This window comes from Oncorhynchus clarkii, chromosome 10 (assembly GCF_045791955.1).
Source record: "Oncorhynchus clarkii lewisi isolate Uvic-CL-2024 chromosome 10, UVic_Ocla_1.0, whole genome shotgun sequence".
Taxonomy (NCBI): domain Eukaryota; kingdom Metazoa; phylum Chordata; class Actinopteri; order Salmoniformes; family Salmonidae; genus Oncorhynchus; species Oncorhynchus clarkii.
The window spans coordinates 20,235,600-20,259,625 of NC_092156.1; the positions used below are offsets into that span (position 1 = coordinate 20,235,600).

The 24,026-nt window shown below is 40.5% G+C and overlaps 2 protein-coding genes and 1 pseudogene across 3 annotated transcripts; all 3 read left to right on the forward strand.

Annotated features, from left to right (window-relative positions):
- Positions 1–7,288: 7,288 nt before the first annotated feature.
- Positions 7,289–12,836, forward strand: LOC139419189 (alpha-ketoglutarate-dependent dioxygenase alkB homolog 6-like; annotated as a pseudogene).
- A 759-nt stretch (positions 12,837–13,595) lies between these two features.
- LOC139418128 (calpain small subunit 1-like) lies at positions 13,596–17,820 on the forward strand. Of its 2 annotated transcripts, XM_071167342.1 has the most exons (11): positions 13,596–13,694; positions 14,368–14,443; positions 14,888–14,924; positions 15,032–15,124; positions 15,386–15,443; positions 15,673–15,737; positions 15,882–15,950; positions 16,141–16,219; positions 16,466–16,582; positions 17,000–17,058; positions 17,238–17,820. In XM_071167342.1, the coding sequence occupies exons 2-11, from the start codon at positions 14,397–14,399 to the stop codon at positions 17,262–17,264; spliced, it is 651 nt and encodes a 216-aa protein (XP_071023443.1). In that variant the 5' UTR covers positions 13,596–13,694; positions 14,368–14,396; the 3' UTR covers positions 17,265–17,820. The 2 variants fall into 2 exon arrangements, with proteins under 2 accessions (XP_071023443.1, XP_071023442.1); XM_071167341.1 differs by lacking the exon at positions 17,238–17,820 and having other exon boundaries at positions 13,609–13,694; positions 17,000–17,115.
- A 733-nt stretch (positions 17,821–18,553) lies between these two features.
- LOC139418105 (myb-related transcription factor, partner of profilin) lies at positions 18,554–23,068 on the forward strand. The gene is made up of 5 exons (XM_071167297.1): positions 18,554–18,661; positions 19,507–19,721; positions 20,000–20,533; positions 20,653–20,706; positions 21,998–23,068. Exons 2-5 carry the CDS (start codon positions 19,595–19,597, stop codon positions 22,438–22,440), a joined length of 1,158 nt encoding a protein of 385 aa, XP_071023398.1. The 5' UTR covers positions 18,554–18,661; positions 19,507–19,594; the 3' UTR covers positions 22,441–23,068.
- The last annotated feature ends 958 nt before the right edge of the window (positions 23,069–24,026 follow it).

A 24,026-nucleotide genomic window follows, 5' to 3' on the forward strand; every position in this document is an offset into this window, starting at 1 on the left:
TATATAGAGATGACCTTTTCTCTCTCCTCTGCACTGCTCCCTTCTCTCTCCTTCTTTCTGTCTTGTCTACTCATAGGCGCTGACGTCTGGGAGTTGCAGGGAGTGCCGAAGTGATTGATAGGAGTTATGCACTATAGGTCATAAGGGTATGCAAATATTTTCACAGCCCATAGAGTTCACCAGTCAAAAATGCACAGATATCACCTGCCTCCAAACTGTGACAACCCACAAGACCAACCAGCAACATTGGTTCAAACTTCGGTATCAAATTCCCCACTAAAAGAAGAACAAGTAGGATTTAGACAGGCTTACACCGTGATCTATGACCTTCTAGTGGAAGGGAAAGCAAAATAGGAAGGCGAATCTTGGTTGAATGAGAAAATGTCTGTTGGTTGACCAAACAGAGCTTCTATTTCAGCCTCATAACAAAAGAAAGCAGGAGTTTATTAAAAAAAAGTAAATGAGAGAGAGAGAGAGAAAGGTGGGAACTCGTTCGTGACCTCATGCTGAAACAGTGACATCCTTTATGCATATCCTCTTATCTGAAAAATGACTAGAAATTCATTTCTGTGGAATATGTCATGTCAACATGATCTATATGTACTTAATTGTAGCTATTCTAGTTTGTAGTCCAAATGCAGTCCAGCGTCGTCGATACAATGTGAAACTCTATGTTATCTTTGTGTGGATGATAAAGAGTGCCAACTAACCCTGATTAAGATTAGCTTTGCGATTTGTTTGTGCATTACGATGACTCATCATCGACAGGTGGCGTTCATATTTCTGTTATTGATGATTTAGTTTGACCGTAAGAAAAATGTAAAGAATATTGGAAGCAATATAGTAGCATGTTGTCCTGTTTTGTGTTTTTATTATGTCTATTGTATGAACCTTTGAAATTACTAAGATTTTGAATGAATAGGTTTACATGTACTTTTTGTAAGTTATGAAAATGCTGCTATTTGATAAGTAAAATATAAAAAAATATTTTAGTTGAAAATATGTCTGGTCTGTTGATAAGAAACATGCTCTAAAAGACAGGGGCGTAAAACGAGGTGTATAGAATACTATACAGTATTGGTAAGATAGTAACAGTAATAATTGTACCTGTGCCAAACTAGACCTCTGCAGCTTCTGAAATTGTAGATGTGCGATCAAATGTTAGATATCAATAACTTGTTTAGAAGTGCTGATCAAGTGCCAATCAAACAATGTTTTTCAGTTAATAAAAGATAATCGTATACATTACTTCAGAAAACGATGGACAAATAACTATTTTGTGCATTGTTTGACCCCATAGCTACATAGAGTAAGAGATAAAGATTGTGATTTTTATGGATCCATGTTGTTTTACACTCCATGCATCCCCTGTGTGTTCGTTTGACCTGTGGCTTAAGCACTGCTGTTTTTCACAAATGTCTCTATAGGCCAGCATGGACTAAGCATAACATGTTATACGCATTCATAACATAGTCATTAACAATCGGACAAAATGTGTTTCGTGGAGTTAGGTGTTATCTTTTTGCACGTCTTCTATTGCATGGTATCAAAGTGAAAAATTGGTGGGAGAAAACTAAATGGAAAAAAAATGGAGGTTTTCTCGCAACATTCACAGACATAAAGTTGCATGCAGTCAGTTGTAGAACACTTAAGTTAAAATCACCTCATATTTAAAATGTTTCATGTCGTAAGTTGGGAGGGAGCCCATTATTGTCATGTTGGCCCAAATACAACACATTTCAGATCAAATTCTCATACAGTCCATCTCTTTATATTCTAACAGACCAGGTTTTATTTTCTTAAGGTACCATAAGGAGTATTACAAATGTGAAACAAGCAAACGCGAAAATGTTATTCAGTGTTATTCTTGAGTTTTGCTTTCTAGAATACCAGGCATTTTTTAAATCAGGTTAAACCTCACAAAACCTGTGTAATATTTTTTAAAGATTTTTTGTACCACAGTTTGAATGCCCAAATCTAATCTATGAATGTAATCCCATTTGCTCATTTTTTCAGTTGAATGTTTATCAGTCTTTTAATGTGAATTCAGGGCTGGAATTTCAACTACATGTAGAGTTAAGATATTATGTCGAGAACCAATTTCAGCTATAGTCAGGTAGGCCATAGTCATAACCCAGATATGTTTTAACAACACTTCCGATTCACTGTCAACATTGTCCTGTTTGTTTGGTGTTGCATAAATGCACTTTACTGATCAACGGGTCATACCTTTTTACAAAATTCCATCTCCTGTTATTGGATGTGAAACAAAGCAAACCATGTTAACGTTCAGACGTTTTTGTCATTCTTTGCTGTTGCTCTGATATTGTTTGAGGTTATTTTTCTGATCTTTTTGGGTCTCTGTTTATCAGACTTCTCTGAAAAGGTGGCACCCGAGTCCACATAATATGGTTTATCCATTTCCTTTTGAAAATATTTGTGTAAATCACAATGAGCGAATCTTCTTTAAAAGAGGGAGAGGGAATTTAGAGTGGAGCTGTTCCATCTTGTCATGTTGCATTCTGCTGCCTTGAAGTCTAGAGGGCGGAAGTATTTTTATGAACAAATTGGCATTGAAAGCACGGTAAACCTCATACAATGTCTCTATGTGGTGTTATCAGAGAGTACATGTTTGTTACGTTACAGAATGCAATCCCAAGGTCTTGCTGATATAATTTTAGATGGGAGACAAATACAGCACCAGCAAAATTTGATTGCCTCGGTCATACCGCTGTCAGTGTTGGTGGATTGGACAACTCAACCCGTAAGAACCCTGTGTAACCTAAAACTACTTTACCACTGCATGCTATGACTTTCTGTCTCCTCCTTCTGCCATGCACTGCTACTAACCCCCACCACCCTTCTAACCCCTCCACTACTGAGTGCCAAACTAAGTCAACACCATTCCAAACCTTCAGTTGTTTTAAATATGATGTAGTCTGGACATGCATCTGACCCTCCAGGATCTTCCTAAGGGGGATTCTATCGAACTATCAGACAGGACTAAGCCGGTTAAGGCTGCTTGCCCCCTCTTGTCCTCAACTCTCTCCATCATCTTTTCAGCCTACATGACATTATGATTATGTGTGCCGTTGTGTCTGGCACCTGTCATTGTATTCAACCATTGAATGGAAAATGATTCTGAGCCCATTCCTCTGAATAGTGGGAGAAAGACAGGATTTTTACCAACCAGCCACGACGCCATCTCTTATCTTTGACCCTCCCATGAACTAAGTTGACCTTATCTTGACCTTTGCGTGCTCATCTGCGTGTTTGGATTATTTTGACCCCAGATTTATTGCCAAAATTTGCTGAGACTACAACTGTATGAATTTTCATTTGGTTTTAATTGTTTTCTTGTCATCCGGACAATTCTGCAGGGTTGAAGCTAACAAATCTTGTCTGAAAAAAGCATGACAATGCCCTGCACACCTCTTCGGCTCCATTGTAAATATTATTTTGGGTTAGTTTTTCATTTTAATTTTGCAAAAAAAAATGTTTTTCCATCTTAAGAAATGGACTGTCAGCATATGTAATATGTTATCCTAAACTTAAAAAAGTTGGGTCAATTGGAATGACTCTGGTGTCTATATTGAGACAGAGAAGATACCATTTCAAAGTCCAGGCCTCACTTGTCCTTTGACTGAAGCATTTGCTTCGATGCCTTTACACAGACACAGTCTCAATCTTAAAGACACAGTCTCAATCTTAAACATACAAGGGCAATATTGTATTTCCTTGTGCCATGTCAGTGAAGTACAGGTGAGAGAGCCTTTTATTGAGATATTTGCCAATACGGGTGCCAAATGAAATCAGCACTGAGCCAAAAGCCAGCCAGCCTACACACTGAAGCTGTGGTAGCAATGGGATGGTTCACTTCCCAATCCCATATCCCCCCCAAAACACTTAATTGTTTGACATTTGACTTGACATGTCACTATGTTCTATGCTGCCAGTCAATTTCCTGCTTTCCTCAGTGAAACATCTCAGAAGCAGTTAATTTTACAACATTACACTGTTGATCAATGAATCAATGACAACAGCAACTATCAAAAGGGAATGAAAGTGTATTTTTATTATCAGTTTATCTGAGCATCATTCATTAATAGATTTAAGGGTAATGACTATTTAATGTAACTGTAGTATTGTGTTTGTAAAAAAAAATAATAATCGGTGAGTTGTGTTTGATGACTCGTGGACTACCAGTGAAGTCAGCATTTCAGTGTTAATATATTGAATTGTTTTTTAAAGATTATTTTTGCGACAGCAACAGCAACAAAGAGTCATTATAAATGTTCATTTTAGCATCACTTGTCTTCTGTTCCTTTATTCTCCTCCACCTCTACTCTCTGTCTCATTGGAGTGAAAGGTCTTGAGTTGATTAAAGTGCATGCGATATGCTCACGGAAAAGTTCATTTTCTAAATGGGGTGCTGAATCTTAGCTTATGAGGTAGTCCATTAACAATTAATATGACAATACTCTCCAAATCATGACCGGTCTTATTGTGCATGTTCTGTCTGAGTGCTGTTCTAGTTGTTGTTCAAAGTCTTGAGTAAAAGCCAAAGCGATCGTCTAAGCTAATTTGTAGTTCTAGTACAGTGGCGTGTGGGCAGAATGTTGTAGTGTTATCTGTTTTGTGAAGCTGTGAAGCTCTTCACAGGCCAGAACCAGTTTGGGAAGTTCAATTAATCTTTCCTTGATTTTTTTTGCATCCTCTCTTCTTGCCTCCTTCTCAAAACCCATTGGAGAAGGTCAGAAGGGGGACCGGGGACCTTCATCAAAATAGTTGAGAAGCTCCTTAGTGGGGCAGCAGTCAAAGGCACTGCATCTCAGTGCTAGAGGCATCACTACAGACCCTGGTTTGATTCCAGGCTGTATCACATCCGGCCGTGATTGGGAGTCCCATAGAGCGGTGCACAATTGGCCCAGGGTCGTCTGGGTTAGGGTTTGGCCGGGGTAAGGTTTGGCCGGGGTAGGCCGTCATTGTAAATAAGAATTTGTTTTGAACTGACTTGAGTGGTTAAATAATAGGTTAAATAAAAAATAAAGGAGGTAAGGAGATAGGATACGAAGAGGATTCGCAGAAAGACAATTGGGATAGAGTCATAATCCATCTTTGTCCCTCCAACATCATTCCTCCTGCACCATGGGACATCCTCCATTAACAATAACTTCTAAAACCAGAGTATAACAGTAATTGATTTATAAAGCGGTTTTCATTACATCTCAAAGTGCTAATTGTTACTGGCGCTTGAAGATTTTATAAGACAACACAGAACAAGGAGGGGTCTACTAGGAAGGCAAATCCTGTATAGGTGCATTTTGAGGTCAGATTTGAAAGAGCCAAGTTCCCTTGAGGTGGACGGCGGGGAGCACATTCCAGATGTGAGGATATGTGGTCTAAAATGGCTAGCTGCTAGCTTTTCTCATAGGTCAACCTGGCACAATAGGCCACTATGCTGAGGATGACCAGCTGAGAACATAATTATATCTGGTAACAGAATAACGAAACAACGGAGCAGTGACCTTACAGGGTAGCGCCACCATCCAATCACATGTGTTAAACAGGTGAACATGTCCACCAGAGGGTTATTATAAAACCTCCAACTTCAAGGTAAGTGTTTGAAACCCTTGCCTTAGTCTAAAAGGTGGAGTGTGACAATAAAAATTGCATGATGCTTCTATATGGGCTACTTACTCAAATTTCAAAAGGCACGTTTTGCATATATTACCAAATTCAAAGTTGTTGCTTACCATTTCACATGCATCCATGTGCTTTTACAGAGAAGAAAACATGGAGGATTCTACATCAGTTTTGTTGACGTTGCCTGGCACCACTCTGCCAGGGCCCTCACCTCCTCCTTTTAGGCTGTCTCGTTATTGTTGGTAATCAGGCCTACTACTGTTGTCGTCTGCAAAGTTGATGATTGTTACCGGTTAGAAACATGTGCTGGGCTGGTCATACTTAGGCCAACCTGGCTCAATTAGCCAATATGCTATGAGAAAAGCTTGCAGCTAGCCATTTTAGACCACAGGTCTAAACCTCGGTCTAAGCAAAAGTTTGAGAGTACGGCCCCACTGAGTGTGTCTGGCCAGGTGGCTGATCAACCTCCATGAATGAAAGATATTGGCTGTTCTGGTTACTTTGTAACTTTTATGTCTCATCCAATCTCTAAAGTTATACGAAAAGCTGAAATGAGCTTCCTTTAGTAAATTAAGCATTTGATGAAGGTGTAATTGGAAAGTCATTCAGTAACATGGCCTGGTAATAATAACAGAAAACACTGAAACAGACAGATGTTTTCACCATGTGTGAAGACTAGAAAATAGCTGTCAAAAGCAGTACAGCAGTATCTGGCTGAGGGGATACATTCAACAATCATTTAATCTAGCCCTTCAGAAAGTATCCACACCCCTTGACTTTTTCCACAGCCACAATTTAAAATGGATGATTAAATTGAGATTTTGTGTCACTTGCCTACCCCATAATGGCAAAGTGGAATTATGTTTTTAGATTATTTATTTTTTTACATATGAATTAAAAATGAAAATATAATCTATTTGAGTCAATAAGTATTCAACCCCTCTTCCTATGGCAAGTTCAGGAGTAAAAATGTGCTTAACAACTCACAAATGAGTTGCATGGACTCACTCTGTTTGCAATAATAGTGTTAAACATGATTTTTGAATGACTACTTCATCTCGGTACCCCACACATACAATTTATCTGTAAAATCCCTCAGTCTAGCAGGAATTACAAAAACAGATTCAACCACAAAGACCAGGGAATTGCACCTATTGGTAGATGGGTAAAAACTAAAAAAGCAAACATTGAATATCCCTTTGAGCATGGTGCAGTTATTAATTACATTTTGGATGGTGTCAATACACCTAGTCACTACAAAGATACAGGCGTCCTTCCTAACTCAGTTGCCGGAGAGGAAGGATTTCACTTAGGGATTTCACCATTGGGCCACTATATATGTGCAAACCGATCTCATGTGCTTAGGGCATAATATCAAGGAGAAGGTCTCCCCAACTCCCCACCTACACCCCATAAAGTTAAAGGAAGCAAGTGTGGTACCATATATTTCAAGACAGTCTTATCTGGCTCTGTAGAAGCATTTGATTCCCTCTGTGGGAGAAGGTAGTGGTGGGCTAGAATGATAAAATCATGTTGTCAAGGTAACGGGTGGTACAGAGTACTTTAGAATGTCACACTGGGGATGCTCTTGCAAGGATTCAACTTGTAGACCTGGCAACTCCTGAACAACTCAAGATCTGCAATGCACCACCATCAGGGCGACCAGGTAAGTGCAAGCTGTGGTGATATTTTCTTTTTAAATCAATCAAAATGTTCAAAACCCACGGCAAGGTGACTCGGGTCAAAGCTATTGCAAATAATTATTGGTGCCCCCATTTGTGTCATTTCAAACCCTATCACTGCAGCACACAGACAGATTCTTAAGATGGCACTGTCTTGCAACATGGTGAAAGGAAAATAACGGTGGAGAAACTACTGCAGAATCAAGAGGCACCCCTTAACATGGCTCCTGATGTAACCATGGAAACCTTTATTTCATGGTTAGAGTGATTCTTTGCTGGAGTGCGATTGAAAGGGTAGATATCTCTGCAGAGCCATTGTAATACATTATATTTTACATGGTTCTTCACAATACTTATTAAAATTATTCAAACTTGAACTTCTGTCCAGATACAGTATTATATCATCATCCCTAAATGTTTTTATACATCCAAACTTGTCCTGAATTTATATCATTTTGATTGTTTAATATGAGCGATGCTAAATATATGATACATGTGTGTTGCGCATAATGATAGTATGGTAACTTTCAGGCAAATCAATATGAGATTTTAAAAAACAACAGCCTAATTCTAGGAGGTAACAGATAGCCTAACACACGCTAGATGTACTGCACTGAACCACTGAGCTTGAGCAAATAAAAATGTAGACTTCATAGCAAAAAATAGGAATGACTCCATCTCTGATTGAACAACTGACTGTCAAGCGCATGAGCCCGTCTCCTTTGCAATATACTCCAGTGCCATAGGGAGCACTATTTCACTACAAATGGATTCAAGTCAGATGTTCAATCTTCAGAAGAAGAATCTGATATCAGAAAAAATGCTTAAACGCTAACAAATAGTCTTTATATAACATGACTGCTTTATGTTCATAGTCGCTACAGTTCATTCTTATTTATTCTGAGATTATGACTTGTACAGGTTCCAGTTTGGTTACCGGCTAACATTAGCTACTTCCTTTAGACAATCGCAACATTCCATGTTGATTTTCAGGATGGCACTGTGGTGTATAAATGCCAAAGAATGGGACATGTAGCTGCTCAGTGTGAAGGAAAGGAAAGATGTGCAAAGTGTGGAGGGGAACATGATAACGGTGAATGTGGAAGCAATGTGAAGGTTATGTGCTGTAATTGTGGGGGAGAACACAGTGCAGGATTTGGTGGATGCCAGGTGCAGAGAGAGGCTAGAGAGACTCAGATATATAGGCTCAGTCATGACGTACAATATCATATGCAGCCTTATTCTAAAATAGATTAAATTAAATGTGTTTCTCATCAATCTACACACAATATCCCATAATAACAAAGTGAAAACAGGCTTTTATACATTTTTGTAAAGTCAAACAGAAATACCTTATTTACATAAGTATTCAGACCCTTTGCTATGAGACTCGAAATCGAGTTCCGGTTTATCCTGTTTCCATTGATCATCCTTGAGATGTTTCTACAACTTGATTGGAGTCCACCTGTGGTAAATTCTATTGATTGGACATGATTTGGAAAGGCACACACCTGTCTACATAAAGTCCCACAGTTGACAGTGCACATCAGAGTAAAAACCAAGCCATGAGGTCGAAAGAATTGTCCGTAGAGCTCCGAGACAAGATTGTGTCGAGGCACAGATCTGGGGAAGGGAACCAAAACATTTCTGCAACATTGAAGGTTCCCAAGAACACAGTGGCCTCCATCCTTCTTAATTGGAAGAAGTTTGCAACCACCAAGACTCTTCCTAGAGCTGGCCGCCCGGCCAAACTGAACAATCACGGGAGAAAGGCCTTGGTCAGGGAGGTGATCAAAAACCTGTTGGTTACTCTAACAGAGCTCCAGATTTCCTCTGTGGGGATGGGAGAACCTTCCAGAAGAACAACCATCTCTGCAGCACTCCACCAATAAGGCCTTTATGGTAGAGTGGCCAGACGGAAATAAAAGGCACATGACAGCCCGCTTGGAGTTCGCCAAAAGGCACCTTAAGGACTCTCAGACCATGAGAAACAATATTCTCTGGTCTGATGAAACCAAGATTGAACTCTTTAGCCTGAATGCCAAGTGTTTCGTCTGGAGGAAACCTGGAACCATCCCTATGGTGAAGCATGGTGGTGGCAGCATCATGCTGTGGGGATGTTTTTCAGCGGCAGGGACTGTGAGACTAGTCAGGGTTGAGGGAAAGATGAACGGAGCAAAGTTAAGCCAGATACTTGATGAAAACTTGCTCCAGAGAGCTCAGGACCTCAGACTGGGGTGAAAGTTCACCTTCCAACAGGACAATGACCCTAAGTACACAGCCAAGACAATGCAGGAGTGGCTTCGGGACAAGTCTCTGAATGTTCTTGAGTGGCCCAGCCAGAGCCCGTACTTGAACCCGATCTAACATCTCTGGGGAGACCTGAAAATAGCTGTGCAGCGATGCTCCCCATCCAAACCAACAGAACTTGAGGTGAATACAGGTGTGCCAAGCTTGTAGCATCATACCCATGAAGACTCAAGGCTGTAATCGCTACCAGAGGTGCTTCAACAAAGTACTGAGTAAACGGTCTGAATACTTATGTTAATGTAATATTTCATTTGTTAATTTGTTTATTTTTTGCAGAAAAATCAAAACTGTTTTCACATTGTCATTATGGGGCATTGTGTGTAGATTGATGAGGGGGAAAAAACTATTTAATCAATTTTAGAATAAGGCTGTAACGTAACAAAATGTGGAAAAAGTCAAGGTGTCTGAATACTTTTCAAATGCACTGCATACCAGGGATAGACAAAAATATTCAGCTGTGGGACGATTTTTGTTAAAGCGGATCGTTACTGTGCCGGTCCATAACAAATTTACCCCAACTTAGCCCAATAAAAGATTGTAATAATAATTTCATGCCTTGATTACATTGAGACATGATCACATATCCCACTGGGCACAGACTTCAATTCAACGTCTATTCTACGTTATTTCAACGTAATTTCATTGATTCATCCAGTGTATGCCCGGTGGGATGTCTATTTTTATTTGTGGGTATACTTGGGAACAGATTTACCCAAATACAATTTTTTGTTGCTAAATTCCTGGTGATTTTAGTCTATTTTTTTTCTTCTAAAAACTAGAATCACATTCTTTTGTTTAAAAAATAATAAATAACTAAACTTTGGGGGGCCAAAACGACCTCTGATGTATAGGTATAACACCAGGTATGACATCATGAAATGCATTTATTCTAATGCTGTTCCAGGTGTATAAGACACCAAAAACAAAATGGATACAGTTATCCAACAGATGTATCTAGGACTGGGGTATGTCAGTAATTAAAATTGAATGTGAGGTGCATTTGTGAATACGGCCCAGTACATTAGTGGGGCCGAGCTTCCTGCCATCCAGGACCTCTATACCAGGCTGTCAGAGAAAGGCCCTAAAAATTGTCAAAAAGACTCCAGCCACCCTAGTCATAGACAGGGCGGCAGGTAGCCTAGTGGTTAGAGTGTTGGGCCAGTAACCGAAAGGTTGCTAGATCAAATCCCAAGCATTTCACTGTTTTTCACCTGCTTCATTTCACCTGTTGTATTCAGTGCATGTGACAAATACAATTTGACTTGATTTGAAATGATGTGACAGCTGGATCTACGCCTTTACTTGTTTACAGGTAGGCTGCCTTGTCTGAAAGGGATGCCTGGAGAGAAGCTTCCTCATTTGCTGTTGAAGTACTGCGAGAGAATCGCTGCTCTTGGTGCATTTGCTGGGAAGACTGCCATTCATGTGCTGGGGAACGAATACAAGCCAGGGGAGTGGATAATAGTACGGTCCTCAACATCATGTTAAGCCATTAGCACTGTGTGGTAATCACTCTGCTATTATTGTGCAACTTTGTGTGTGAAAATAAGTGTTCAAGACATTCCATCGGGTGGGTACTGCTCTGCTTTTGTGTCATTGTGCTAATGTTGTATGTGACCAACACCTGGTAGAAGGTAGTGATTTGGTTACTGGTTACAGGTTACTGTGTCACAGCCCCATGAGGACTGGCCTCTGTACCACCCCACAGTTACGACTATCAACCTGGGCTTGCTCCCACACATTGCTGGACTTCTACAGGCCCATCAGCTCCCAGGAGGTGAGCTCCACAACAGGTTATTGTCCTGCTGAAAGGGGATTTCATCTCCCAGTGTCTGGTGGAAAGCAGACTGAACCAGGTTTTCCTCTAGGATTTTGCCTGTGCTTAGCTCCATTGTCTCTTTTTTATCCTGAAAAACTCCCCATTCCTTAACAATCACAAGCATACCCATAACATGTGTGAAAAATGGCGCCGACAGAGGGCTGCCGTGCTTCTAACTCTACAAGCATTTCGCTACACCCACAATAACATCTGCTAAACACGTGTATATGACCAATTCAATTTGATTTGACATGATGCAGCCACCACTATGATTGAAAATATGGAGAGTGTACTCAATAATGTGTTGTATTGGATTTAATCCAAACATAACAATTTGTATTCTGGACAAAAAGTGTATTGCTTTGCCAATTTATTTGCAGTATTACTTTAATGCCTTGTTGCAAACAGGATGTTGTTGATCCATCCTCAGTTTTCTCCTATCACAGACATTAAACTCTGTAACTGTATTAAAGTCACCATTGGTCTCATGGTGAAATCCCTGAGTGGTTTCCTTCCTCTCAGGCAACTGAGTGAGGAAGGACGCCTGTATCTTTGTAGCGACTGGGTGTATTGAAGGGATATTCAATGTCTGCTTTTTACATTTTTACCCATTTACCAAATAGGTGCCCTTCTTTGTGAAACACTCCCTGGTATTTGTGGTTGAATCTGTGTTTGAAAGTCACTGCTCGACTGAGGGACCTTACAGATAATTGTATGTGTGGGGTACAGAGATGATGAATTCATGTTAAGCATTATTATTGCACACAGAGTGAGTCCATGCAACTTATTATGTTACTTTTTTAAATTTATTTTTGCTTTAACTTAATTAGGCTTGCCATAACAAAGGGGTTGAATAGTTATTGACTCAAGACATTTCAACTTTCATTTCGTATTAATTTGTAAACATTTCTAAAAACATAACCCCACTTTGATATTATGGGGTACTGTGTGTACGTCAGTGACAAATCTCAATTTAATACATTTTAAATTCAGGCTGTAACACAACAAAATGTGGAAAAAGTCAAGGGATGTGAAAACTTTCTGAAGGCACTGTACTACAGACACTGTAGATGACATGCAGACTTACAGTATTACAAGAGGTTAGTATTACTAAATTCTTGTCACTCACTGTGTCCCACGCCGGAGGTTCCACAGACTGAGGAGAGCCGCTGCCTCCTGTCTCTGCTGGTGCAGAGCCTTCTCATCCTCCAGAAAACATGTACAAGCTCTTCCTCCACTGCATCCAGGGGACGCACCACGACTCCCTCACTGGCAGGGTGGCCAAACTGCTCGCTGCTGGGGCCCTGACAGTGGCCACACTAACCCTAAGCACCAGGTTGACCCTCACCAAAGTCATGAGGGCCAACCTAAGGAAGTAACATTTGAGGACTTGGAGTTCTGCACTTGGGAAAACATGTACACCATGATACAGACTGATTTCACTGATTTGATTATGTAATTCATTGCCTGGATCCTTTATAAAATGTATGAATTATAATGCCAAAAGACACTACAAAATACAAAGCCCTAAGTTCTGATTAACCTTGGATACCTTGATTCATGGTAACCTATTGTATGTACAGTACAGTATGTTTGATCAGGTGAGGTGTTATCCAAGGCTTCATCCGGCAAGCCCACATTTTCTGCACTTTAAGCTCTCTTTGTCTTAAACAATATATAATTCCTCACTTTCACATGAGGAATACGTCTTATTGAGCAAGGGATGCTGTTGAATGTACTAATCTTTAGCCAACCTGTCAATATAGTAACGTTTTGGTCCACACTTTGCACAGTTATAATCAATCACCAGCTCTCACATTGTCAACGTTGTGTGAAATGTTGCTGACAATTTCCCACGTCAAATCATCATTTCAGGTTTTGCTAGAAACTTGCTCACATGTTGTGCAGATAAGTATTTGACATGTTTCAAGAGAAATGTTCAATTTTTCTTCATAATTTTTTGTTTTTCATATTTTTGTACAGATAACCATATACATATGTTAGAGATTATTGTATTTAATTTGTGGTTTTATCAGGTTTGTGGCAAAGATTTTCTTCATGTGGTCAAATTATGCTTGGCGGTAAAGACATCCCCTTTCTTTTCATTATCCACTCAGGGTCAGGGGGACACGTGTAGCGAGTTTGATTGACAGCGTCAGTGGGCGTTTACTAACTTGGTTAATTTGGGTAACATCCTTCTTTCTATTTACAAGTTCACTCACTGGCACCAAGTCTTGGTAAGTAAATACCCCTAACATGTTGATTACTTCGGTGTTATTATAGTGTTAGTGTAGCCTCGTTTGCTAATATAAGATTTGCCTACTAACAGTAGATTAGCTCACTGCTAGTTAACCTTAGCTGCTTCCTGTCCAGGCAAGCTAGCTGGTTTGTAGGCTTGCAAAAAAGGACATACATTTCTTTAAACCGACATCCATCCTACAAAATATATTCATAGCATTGATGTTGTGTGGCTACCAGGCATTTGTCCGACCTACATTAGCTGTCATACTTTGTAAGCTAACGTTCATTTAGCTGGCTACATTATAATGGTCGGCCAATTAGCCATCTAACCAGCTCTCGTTGGTTTAACATTTTAAAAAAAGTAGAATTCGCTGGGGTATCTAATTTAGAATAATTGTACTTTTTTTAAGCAGACCAGCCAATTTGGAAACGTAAAAATTGTCTGGAGGGCATTTTATTGGCAAGGCGTCATTGGGTGAAATATTTGCAGTGGGTGTGTCCTCATGTGTCAACACTGAGTCATTAGCCTACACTGTTAGGTTTCCGTTATTCTTGAGATTGCCATATGCTTTCGATTATGGGTATTTATTACTATTAATGAATAATTAGGGCTATTTCAAACTACTTTAGAAACGAATACGTTTTTAATCTGTTTTTTCCCTTCTACAGGTTGACAAATTCAATTAAATTGATTAAATATGTTTCTGGCCAAAAGACTCATTGGTGGCATTCTTGATGTTGTAAGGTAAGGATCTGGCTATAGTACTAAGGACCTCTTCTAAATCATTTGCACTTATTATGTATAAACAATGTTTATACATAATGTAGTTAGTAGTGTTTTCTGGGCTTTGCCGAATGGGAAGGGGGTTGAGGATTTTTAGGTTGTGTGGGTGCAAGTGGAATGAAAGTTGTCTAATCTTAGGACTTTGGCACTGCTTAAATTGGTTCTATCATTGCATAGACTTTCAGGTATGAATAATATATTCTCACTGTGCTGTTTTAATCAGTTTGGAATCAAGGTGTTAATTGTTTAAGCTAAGTTGGACAGGAGCATGATTCTTCAGCTAGTAGTCACTGCAGCTATTACCACTGACCAAGTCAATCAATGCCTCTATATCTCTGCATAGCTATCACTCTTAGGAATGCTACCCAGTGACTAACCTATTCATCTCCCCTGTGTCCCCTTCAGCAATATTGATCCAGCTGCTTTTGTGCCCTCTGACCCAGTGAGTGGCATTGCTATTTCATAATGTATCACCAGAATACACAGTTGTTATGGATAATAGTAACCTGAACAATAAATTCCTAATTTCCTAACGTTGTCATCCTGCAGCCTGCACCACGAAGGCCACTTGCGTATGCAGAGCAGAGTGAGAGTGACGAGGAAAGACAGTTTCGCAAAGTCTTCCAGCAGTTGGCTGGAGATGTGAGTACGATATTTCCTTGCTACTACTCCCTCACCATATTCCTATTTTGGTTTAACTTCATAGTACCTCTGTAAAAGTAAACACCTTGTGGCAACCATACACCTTGCCATTAAAAAGGCACTGTGACTGCTGAAACGCCTTTGGTGCAGGATGATCTTCATTTAATGGCTCAAATTCACTACTGAATACTGTGAATAGATGCACTATGCATGCTATGCTTCAATGTTGGGAATAATTCAAATGAACAACTTTTCCTTCAGGACATGGAGGTGAGTCCCATCGAACTGATGAACATCCTGAATAGAATTATTTCCAAACGTAAGTCAGGGTTCTATTCTGTCTATTTGTGTGGCTCTGCCTGGATGTACACGCTTGCGTGCTTTAAGCAAGTCTCTACGTATGCCTGTTTATTGACAATCATTTTCTATCCTAGAAAGCCATGTTTGAGATGTAATATTCTTGATGAATTTCTCAGTGAGGCTGATATGTATTTGTGAATGAGTAAGGGGATGATACGCTGAGTGATCTGGCTACTTTTTAATTTCAGATGGTGACTTGAAGACAGACGGGTTTAGCATAGAGTCCTGCAGGAGCATGGTGGCAGTCATGGATGTATCCTTCCTGTCATGACCTGTTTGTGGTGGGGGTCAGGGTCCAGGCTGTGACTTAACAAAATGTGGAAAAAGTGAAGGTGTATGAATACATTCCGAAAGCACTGTAAGCGTCAGGTTTTTGTTAACCTTAACTCTGTTGCAGAGTGACAGCACTGGAAAGCTTGGATTTCACGAGTTCAAACACCTTTGGAACAATATCAAGAAATGGCAGGTGAGTATTTAATTTCCACCAGCTTGGTAAAAACTATTTGTCTCATTATTTCTTGATTTGAATAATGAAGTAGTTTGAGAGTATTAGCACTATTAGAAAGTATGATAATGTCTAACCATGGAAATTGAATCAAAGAAGTATTATACTACATAAATGTATTTCAAAACAAAAGTTTTTGTTTTGTTTTCAGGGTGTGTATAAGACTTATGACACTGATGGCTCTGGGGTTATTGGTGCAGATGAGCTTCCCAACGCTTTCAGGGTTGCAGGTTAGAGATATCATACAGCACAGAAAGATTTATATCACTGTTTGGCAGACACTTGTTACAGCTCATATGTTCTTAAAACATTGCACTGTGATATGAATACATTTTGAATGTCAACTTTGTAAGTGGTGTTTGAGATTGTAATCCTCTGTTTCCAGCTTCATAGTTAAATGTTTAGATATCAGCATTTCAGTTTTGACCAAGGATATTCATAAAACCTAAATATGTATGTCTATGGTTTGGACCCAGGCTTCCGCCTCAACGACCAGTTGTTCCAGATGATCATCCGCAGATACAGCGAAGAGAATGGGGACCTGGACTTTGACAACTACATTGGCTGTCTTGTGAGACTGGATGCTATGTGTCGTAAGTCTGATTCCCTGCTCTTTTCCATATCGTCGTCATGGTAGGGGTTCTTTTAGCTCTGTATAGGGTTTAAATATAGAAACCATATGCATTAACCTTTTGGTACATGTGTCAGCACAACTAATGGTACTCCGTTTGAAAATAATGGGGTACATAATCATTGGAATATTTCATTGGCAGTTTTCTCTATTCAAAAGTCCGTTGCACATCTGAGCTATCTTTTTTTGCAGGTGCATGATAACAGTTGATAAGATAAGAAACCTGCACACTGCTCTTGATAGAGCCTTGTTGACCACAAGGCCTTCATTAGAGCTGCCTTTTGAATAGAGAGAACAGCTTTGCCAATAAAATATTCCAATGATTATGTACCCCATTATTTTCAAAGGAGTACCATCTGTTGTATTTTCCTGATTTCAGGTGCCTTCAACACCTTAGACAAGGATAACAATGGAACCATCAAGGTCAACGTTCAAGAGGTAAGCATGTCACACTTACAAGCTGTACCAATGAGATGGTATTCTGAATGTAATTAGCCTAGCAAAGCTACTTTGGTTTTTGGCATCACTGTACAATGTGTTCCTATCACACAAGAGGTCAAAACCCACCATTGTACAGGGTTGATGTCAAACAATTGTTTTAATTTGTTTCTTTGCAGTGGCTCCAGTTGACCATGTATTCCTGAGCTTAGGACATGCCTACAGGTGTTTACAAAACCCCTCAATTTCTATCTACTTGATGCTGTGCCAGTCCCCCAGTGTATGCAGGTTTCCATACATTATTTGCAACCTACACAATGTGAATACAGCTTTTTCATACAACAAAAGGGGAGTTGTAGACTAACATGGGAACCTTAAACCTGCACACAGTGGTTCTATGGGCTGACACTGAGAACCTCTGGGCCACTCGATGCTGGTCTTGCATTCAACCAAGAGTATCTGCTTGTTTTCCTTTTGAATTGAAGAAAAGACAGCATTCGCCTTTGTAGAGGTTCTTAGCTCTCAAAAGGTAATCATTTACCATTATCATTTATTTAAGCCAGTTCTGAAATAGTCTATAACTGTGACACATACATGATGTCGCTACACATAATGCCAGCACAATGTTAGTTTTTGCCATTGCTTCATGAAACCAACAGATGCCATTTAAGGATTTGGTAACTGTTGCCATAAGTCACTGAACTGTTAGTCTTTGAAATGACCAGTGTAATTTTGTATGGAATTAAAGTAATCCTAACAATGTAGTGCTTGTGTTATTTCAACACCTCAAGCGTACTCATTTACAAAGTTGTATCAGTCATATGTACAGGATAAACATGGTATACCCTACCCTGTCCAATGAAATGCTTACTTACAGGTTCCTTCAACAATTAAAAAAAAATACGAACATAAAGTAAATAGCTCAATAGAATAAGAATTTTAGCATAGTACAGGAAGGCACAATTTAGAGTCCAATATTTACAAGTGTTTAAAAATTGTGCGGTATTTAGCAATAACATATCTGGTAGCGTGAATGTATGCGCGTGCTGAAGTGCAGGTGTTCAGCCCAGTTCGGCAGTCTATATCGGACTTCATGCTCCGATACCATATGTCCGTCAGTAAGGGAGTGAACAGCTCATGGCTGGGGTGTGTGGGGTCCTTGACGATGCTGCGGGCTTTCGTTTGAATAATGTTAGATGTCCTGGATGGCTAACATTTCATCAGTTTGTTTCACCCATGCTCTGGGAATAATGGTTGATGTGTTTACCTGATGGCTGGATTAATACATGTATCACCCGTCGTGGTTAACTTGACCACTGTTTCCTCATTATGATGAAAAGCTTATTAGCTACTTCTATATTACGTTTTTTTTTTTTTTTAGGTGCTTGGGAAAGTTAATTAAGTGATTCCGTGCTTGTCCTTTCAACGTATGATTTCAACAGCGCCATAGCTCACGCATTGTGGTCAGTCGCAGGACTTCTCATTCCAGAAAAAACACGTACTGAGCTTGCGTACAAACTAGCGCGAGACATCGGACTGTGGCTAGCTAACTACGAAGTTTTCGGACTAATCGCAGAAATCACAACCTTTCTTTCCCTCAAAGGTAAAACTGTAATGCAAAGCAATATTACAAATATCTAGCCTATTTTGGTGTTATTTTTCAGTCTCGTAAAATGAATGAAGAGGCGACATTGCGTGCGCAAACGTTTGCTAGCTACAATCTTGTTAAGACGTGACTAGCTAACATTAGCTAGCTAGCTTACTTGTTCACGAAAAAAACGCCCAAAATGAACAATGAGCAGTAACGGCATTTTCGATGTTAAGGCATTGTGTTTAAAAAAAGTACAAATATGTTACCATATCGCAGTTACTAACCGGTTTCGCCGCTATCGCATAGATAACATCCTAGTTAGCTAGTTAACTAACAAGTACATTTTTGGGGTATGGGTAAGTTAACGTGAACTAATGTAGCTAGCTAGCAGTCTAGCCCGTAAACCGAGCTAAATCAAGAGAGCACTGACTGCTGTCTGACGATGATGATACTCGGGTTGCGTCTGTCTTCTTGGCAAGACAGGCTGATGACTGGTCAACAAAGGGATTGCGCTAGACTTTGACAGCTGTGCAAGTAATTTATAGGGTGCAAGGTTTGTATTCATGATTCTGTCATGCAATGTTGTGATTGGGGGAACCAAATTGAATTCAATTAACTAGCTAATGAGTACAGACGCTCATTTGCGGGCACACTTTACTGTAGCTGAATTTAGATGCACTTGCTGATTTTCTTTATCTTATCCACCTTATTATATTATCAATCAACAATTACTAAAATTGTTATTTTGTAATCTGATATTTGTATTCAGTATCAAATGTTTCCTTTTAGTTGTACGCTGTTGGGTATTTGATAGAGGTCCAGTGATGTATTATTATGAGTTACATTTTTGGCTCCAGAAGAGCTAGTAGTATCCCTACTAGGAGGACTGAAGGCAGAGACCAGCGAGAAAGAAGCAGACCAGCGAGATAAGAGGTATTGTGGAAGATGTCTGCCTCGCACTTCTTCAATGAGGACAGTGTCACGCGGTTCAAAAAGAGAAAAGCTCGCTTTACCTTCAGTGAGGTCCACATCCTCCTAGATGAAGTGAAGAAGAATCGGCACATCGTTGTCGGTATGTACCTCTGTACCCTGCAGCACTTCATGTTGATGTGATGATAAAAAAAAAAAAATTTTTTGTTTAAAACTTTATCCCAATTTGGGTGTCATCCCAGGCTCATGTCTGTGTTTCTTTTCAGAATATAGACTCGTGGTCATGCTTTAATTTTGCAGATGCACAGTAACTCTTGTCTTATGCTCAAGTACCGGCTCCTCTTAGACACCAGTATGTATGGCCAAACAAACACCAGCATCTGATCCTTTTCTTATTAATTGTCCCTCTGACTCTTACAGGGAAGTTTAACCGTGGTGTACCAACGGATGTGAAGAAGCGCGTGTGGGCGGAGATCACAGCCAGTGTGAATGAGATCGGGGAAAGCCAGCGTGAGGTCATCGAGATCATCAAGAAGTGGTCCGACCTCAAGTGCGACACCAAGCGTAAGGTGGCCGCCATGCGGTCGGGGGCCAACTTCAAGGGGATCAACTCGCGGCTGTCCCGCGACCTCAGCCCCACAGAGAACATTGTGCATCAGATTTTGGAGCTGGATGGAAAGCGAAGCCGGGTGCCAGGTCTCCATTATGGGGCTTTCAAGGAGGGAGATGATGATGAAGGACCAGAGGAGGAGGACGAGGAAGAGGACATGGCGGGGATACACAGTTACCCCAATGAAGGAATAGACGTCTCGATGCCACCACCCTCCACGCTTTCCTCGGCAATGCCCATGTCCTTTTCCATGGGGATGCCCATGCCAGGCCCTGGCCACACACCTATACCCCCGGTTCAACCCAAAGATGACCATTCTATGCCAAACTACAGTGGCTCGTCCAGTGAGTTATCTAATTTGAAACTGGAAGGGTCTGAGTTGTTCAATTTATACACCACACACAACTTTCAAGGTGAGGGTTTATCGAGGGTGCATATTCACATATTCGATTTTCTGTTGCAGGAGATTCTTCACATCCCTCTTATGAAATGCAGTACGAGATACCCACTGGTGAAGGTAACTGCGTTGACCCAACATTCAACTCGGTTTATTTGTCTATAGGGTCTGATTTGTCTGGTATTGCAGTACTAGAAATACGCTTGTGAAATACTGCTGGATGTGTGGTATACGGGCTGGGAATTGCCAGGGACCTCACGATACGATATCACGATACTTAGGTGCTGATACGATATGTATTGCGATTCGATGTTCCAAACATACTGCTCACCATACAGTGCCTTCAGAAAGTATTCAGACCCCCTTGACTTTTTCCACATTGTATGTACAGCCTGCATTTTAATTGGATTAAATTGAGACACAACACATCACTGAGTACCACTTCATATTTTAAAGCATGGTGGTGGCTGCATCATATTATGGGTATGCTTGACATTGGCAAGGACTAGGGATTTAAAAAATATATATATAATTTTGGATAACATAAAAAAGGGAATAGAGCTAAGCACAGGCAAAATCCTAGAGGAAAACCTGTTTGTCTGCTTCCCAACAGACACTGGGAGACAAATTCACCTTTCAACAGGACAACCTAAAACACAAGGCCAAATATACACTGGAGTTGCTTACCAAGACGACATTGAATCTTCCTGAGTGGCCTAGTTACAGTTTACTTAAATTGGCTTAAATCTATGGCAATACTTAAATGGCTTTGTAGCAAGGATCAACATCCACCTTGACAGAGCTTGAATAATTAAAAAAATAATTTGCAAATATTGTTCAATTCAGGTGTGCAAAGCTCTGTTACTTATTCAGAAAGACTCAGCTGTAATCACTGCCAAAAGTGATTTTAACATGTATTGACTCTGGGTGTGAATACTTAAGAGTTATTTCTGTATTTAATTTAATACATTTGCAAAAAAATATATATTTTTCGCTTTGTCATGGGTTATTGTGTATAGATGGATGACAAAAAACAACAATTTTATCCATTTTGAATTCAGGCTATAATCAGGTGGAATAAGTAGAGGGATATTAATATTTTCTGAAGGCACTGTATTATATGTCTGCTGCAGAGGGACAAAAGCCATGAGAAAACTGCTTTTATCAGTCATGGAAATAAGCTCTGAAAACCTATTTTAAAAGATGGAGAACAAGCTATGAATACAAAATACCGGAGTTTTGGTGCAGTTACAGGCAACTAGAGCAAAAATATTGCGATAGTGTCAATACGATATCGTAAAAATGTATATCCTGATGTGTAACTAGCGATCCCCCCCCCCCCCATCACTATGTGGTATGTGTAACCTCAAACACACGCACAAGTTCAGTGTCACCTCTTGCCTTTCCATAGACACTGAGAACCAGTTTGGGCAGACAGACGACGAGCGTCAGGACGAGCTGCCCCCTTCTACCTCACAGACGTCCAGCATCACAGAGGACAACCAGGGGAGCGGCGGCGGCCAACACCCCTCCACAGGCACCCAGCCCTCGCCCTCATCGTTCTCCGCCCCACCACCTACAGCAGGCCAGCCACCTCGGAACGCCAGGGAGAGCATGTTGCAGAGTGCCTCGCTGAGCATTCAGGAGCAGCACGCCACCAACACCGCGCTAGAGACAGTGTCGCGCTCCCTAGAACTGCTGTCCGAGTCAGTGCAGCAGCTGGCCGAGACGCAGCAGGAGTTTGTGCGCGAGTCGCTGCAGCTGCAGAGGGAGACGATGCACATACTCCGAGACTTCACCAGTGGGGCCCTGGCCCTCATGCATGACAAGCTCAATGGACGCCCGGCCCTATAGCCCAGACAATGCTGCACTATCTGCCCCTCCTGTGGAGCTGGACGGGTGTGTTCCTTTACACTGGGTACAAGGTTGTTCCATTTCTTTCATTGAGTCATTTACTCCAGACATTTTTAGTGGGTTGTGTTCCGAGTTACTGTATTTTATAGGAGTAACCCTACTGTCTGCGTAAATGTTTAAATTATGAACTGTGTGTTATCCCGCCAAGGGAAATACAGAAACTCAAAGCAGAATTAGGGGTTTCTTGCACAAATTAAGAGCCTATTTGTTTCTTCCCCCATTTCTCAGATCATTAAAATGGAGTCTAGTTTAAGGCTCAGAGAGATTCTAAAACTTGCCTAATTTTAGAGTGCGGTAATAATGTGTAATGTTTCCTAAAGTGTCCTGTTGTATCATGTTGAAAACAGGTTCTATCTGATAAACATGTTCGAGCGATAAGGCCCCGTCATTTGTAAAGATGTGCATACTTATTGAGATTATGGACTGATTTCTGTATGTTCCTTTTTTATGTGAGACAGTTTTAAACGAATTCTCCTTTTGTCTACTATGTTGATGTAGTCTCCTTATGTACTATTGTACGGAGATATTGTAGAACATGTAAATAAATATGATTGATAACTGCTGTAAACTGACTTTAAATTGCTCTTATTATACAGTAGGACCTCGGAGATACAAACACATTGGGAATGCAAGTCATTCAGAACCCTTAAATGTCTAACTTTCCAATAGCGTAGGTTCATAAAGGTGCTGGCAAATGCCTCATTTACCCAAATTTCTGTATTGTACATTGCTCTGTTACACATTTTTTGTGAAGTCATTAGCACAGTATACATGATGTCAATTTTGGCTTCAAGACGTAGGCAATTGGAAAAACCAAAAAGTAAATGGTGCCCATTTATTGGCACATTGAAGCACGTCGCACGCTGTAAACTCGATGGATAGTAGTAAAACCATGACATTGAGACATACACTACATGACCAAAATTATGTGGACACCTGAACATATTCCAAAATCACGGGCATTAATAGGGAGTTGGTCCCCCTTTGCTGCTATAAGTCTCCACTCTTCTGGGAAGGCTTTCCAGTAGATGTTGGAACATTGCTGTGGGGACTTGCTTCCATTCAGCCACGAGCATTAGTGAGGTCAGGGAATACTGTTGGAAGATTAGGCCTGGCTCACAGTCGGCGTTCCAATTAATCCCAAAAGTGTTCGATGGGGTTGAGGTCAGGGCTCTGTGCAGGCCAGTCAAGTTCTTTCACACCGACCCCAACAAACCATTTCTGTATGGACCTCACTTTGTGCACAGGGCATTATCATGCTAAAACAGGAAAGGGCCTTCCCCAAACTGGTGCCACAAAGTTGGAAGCACAGAATTGTCTAGAATGTCATTGTATGCTGTAGTGTTATTTCCCTTCACTGGAACTAAGGGGTCTGGTCTTGCCCGAACCATGAACAGCCCCAGACCATTATTCCTCCTCCACCAAACTTTATATTTGGCACTGCATTCAGTTCTTGTGCTGACATTGCTTCCAGAGGTAGTTTAGAACTCGTAGCTAAGTGCTTCAGCACTCTGCAGTCCCGTTCT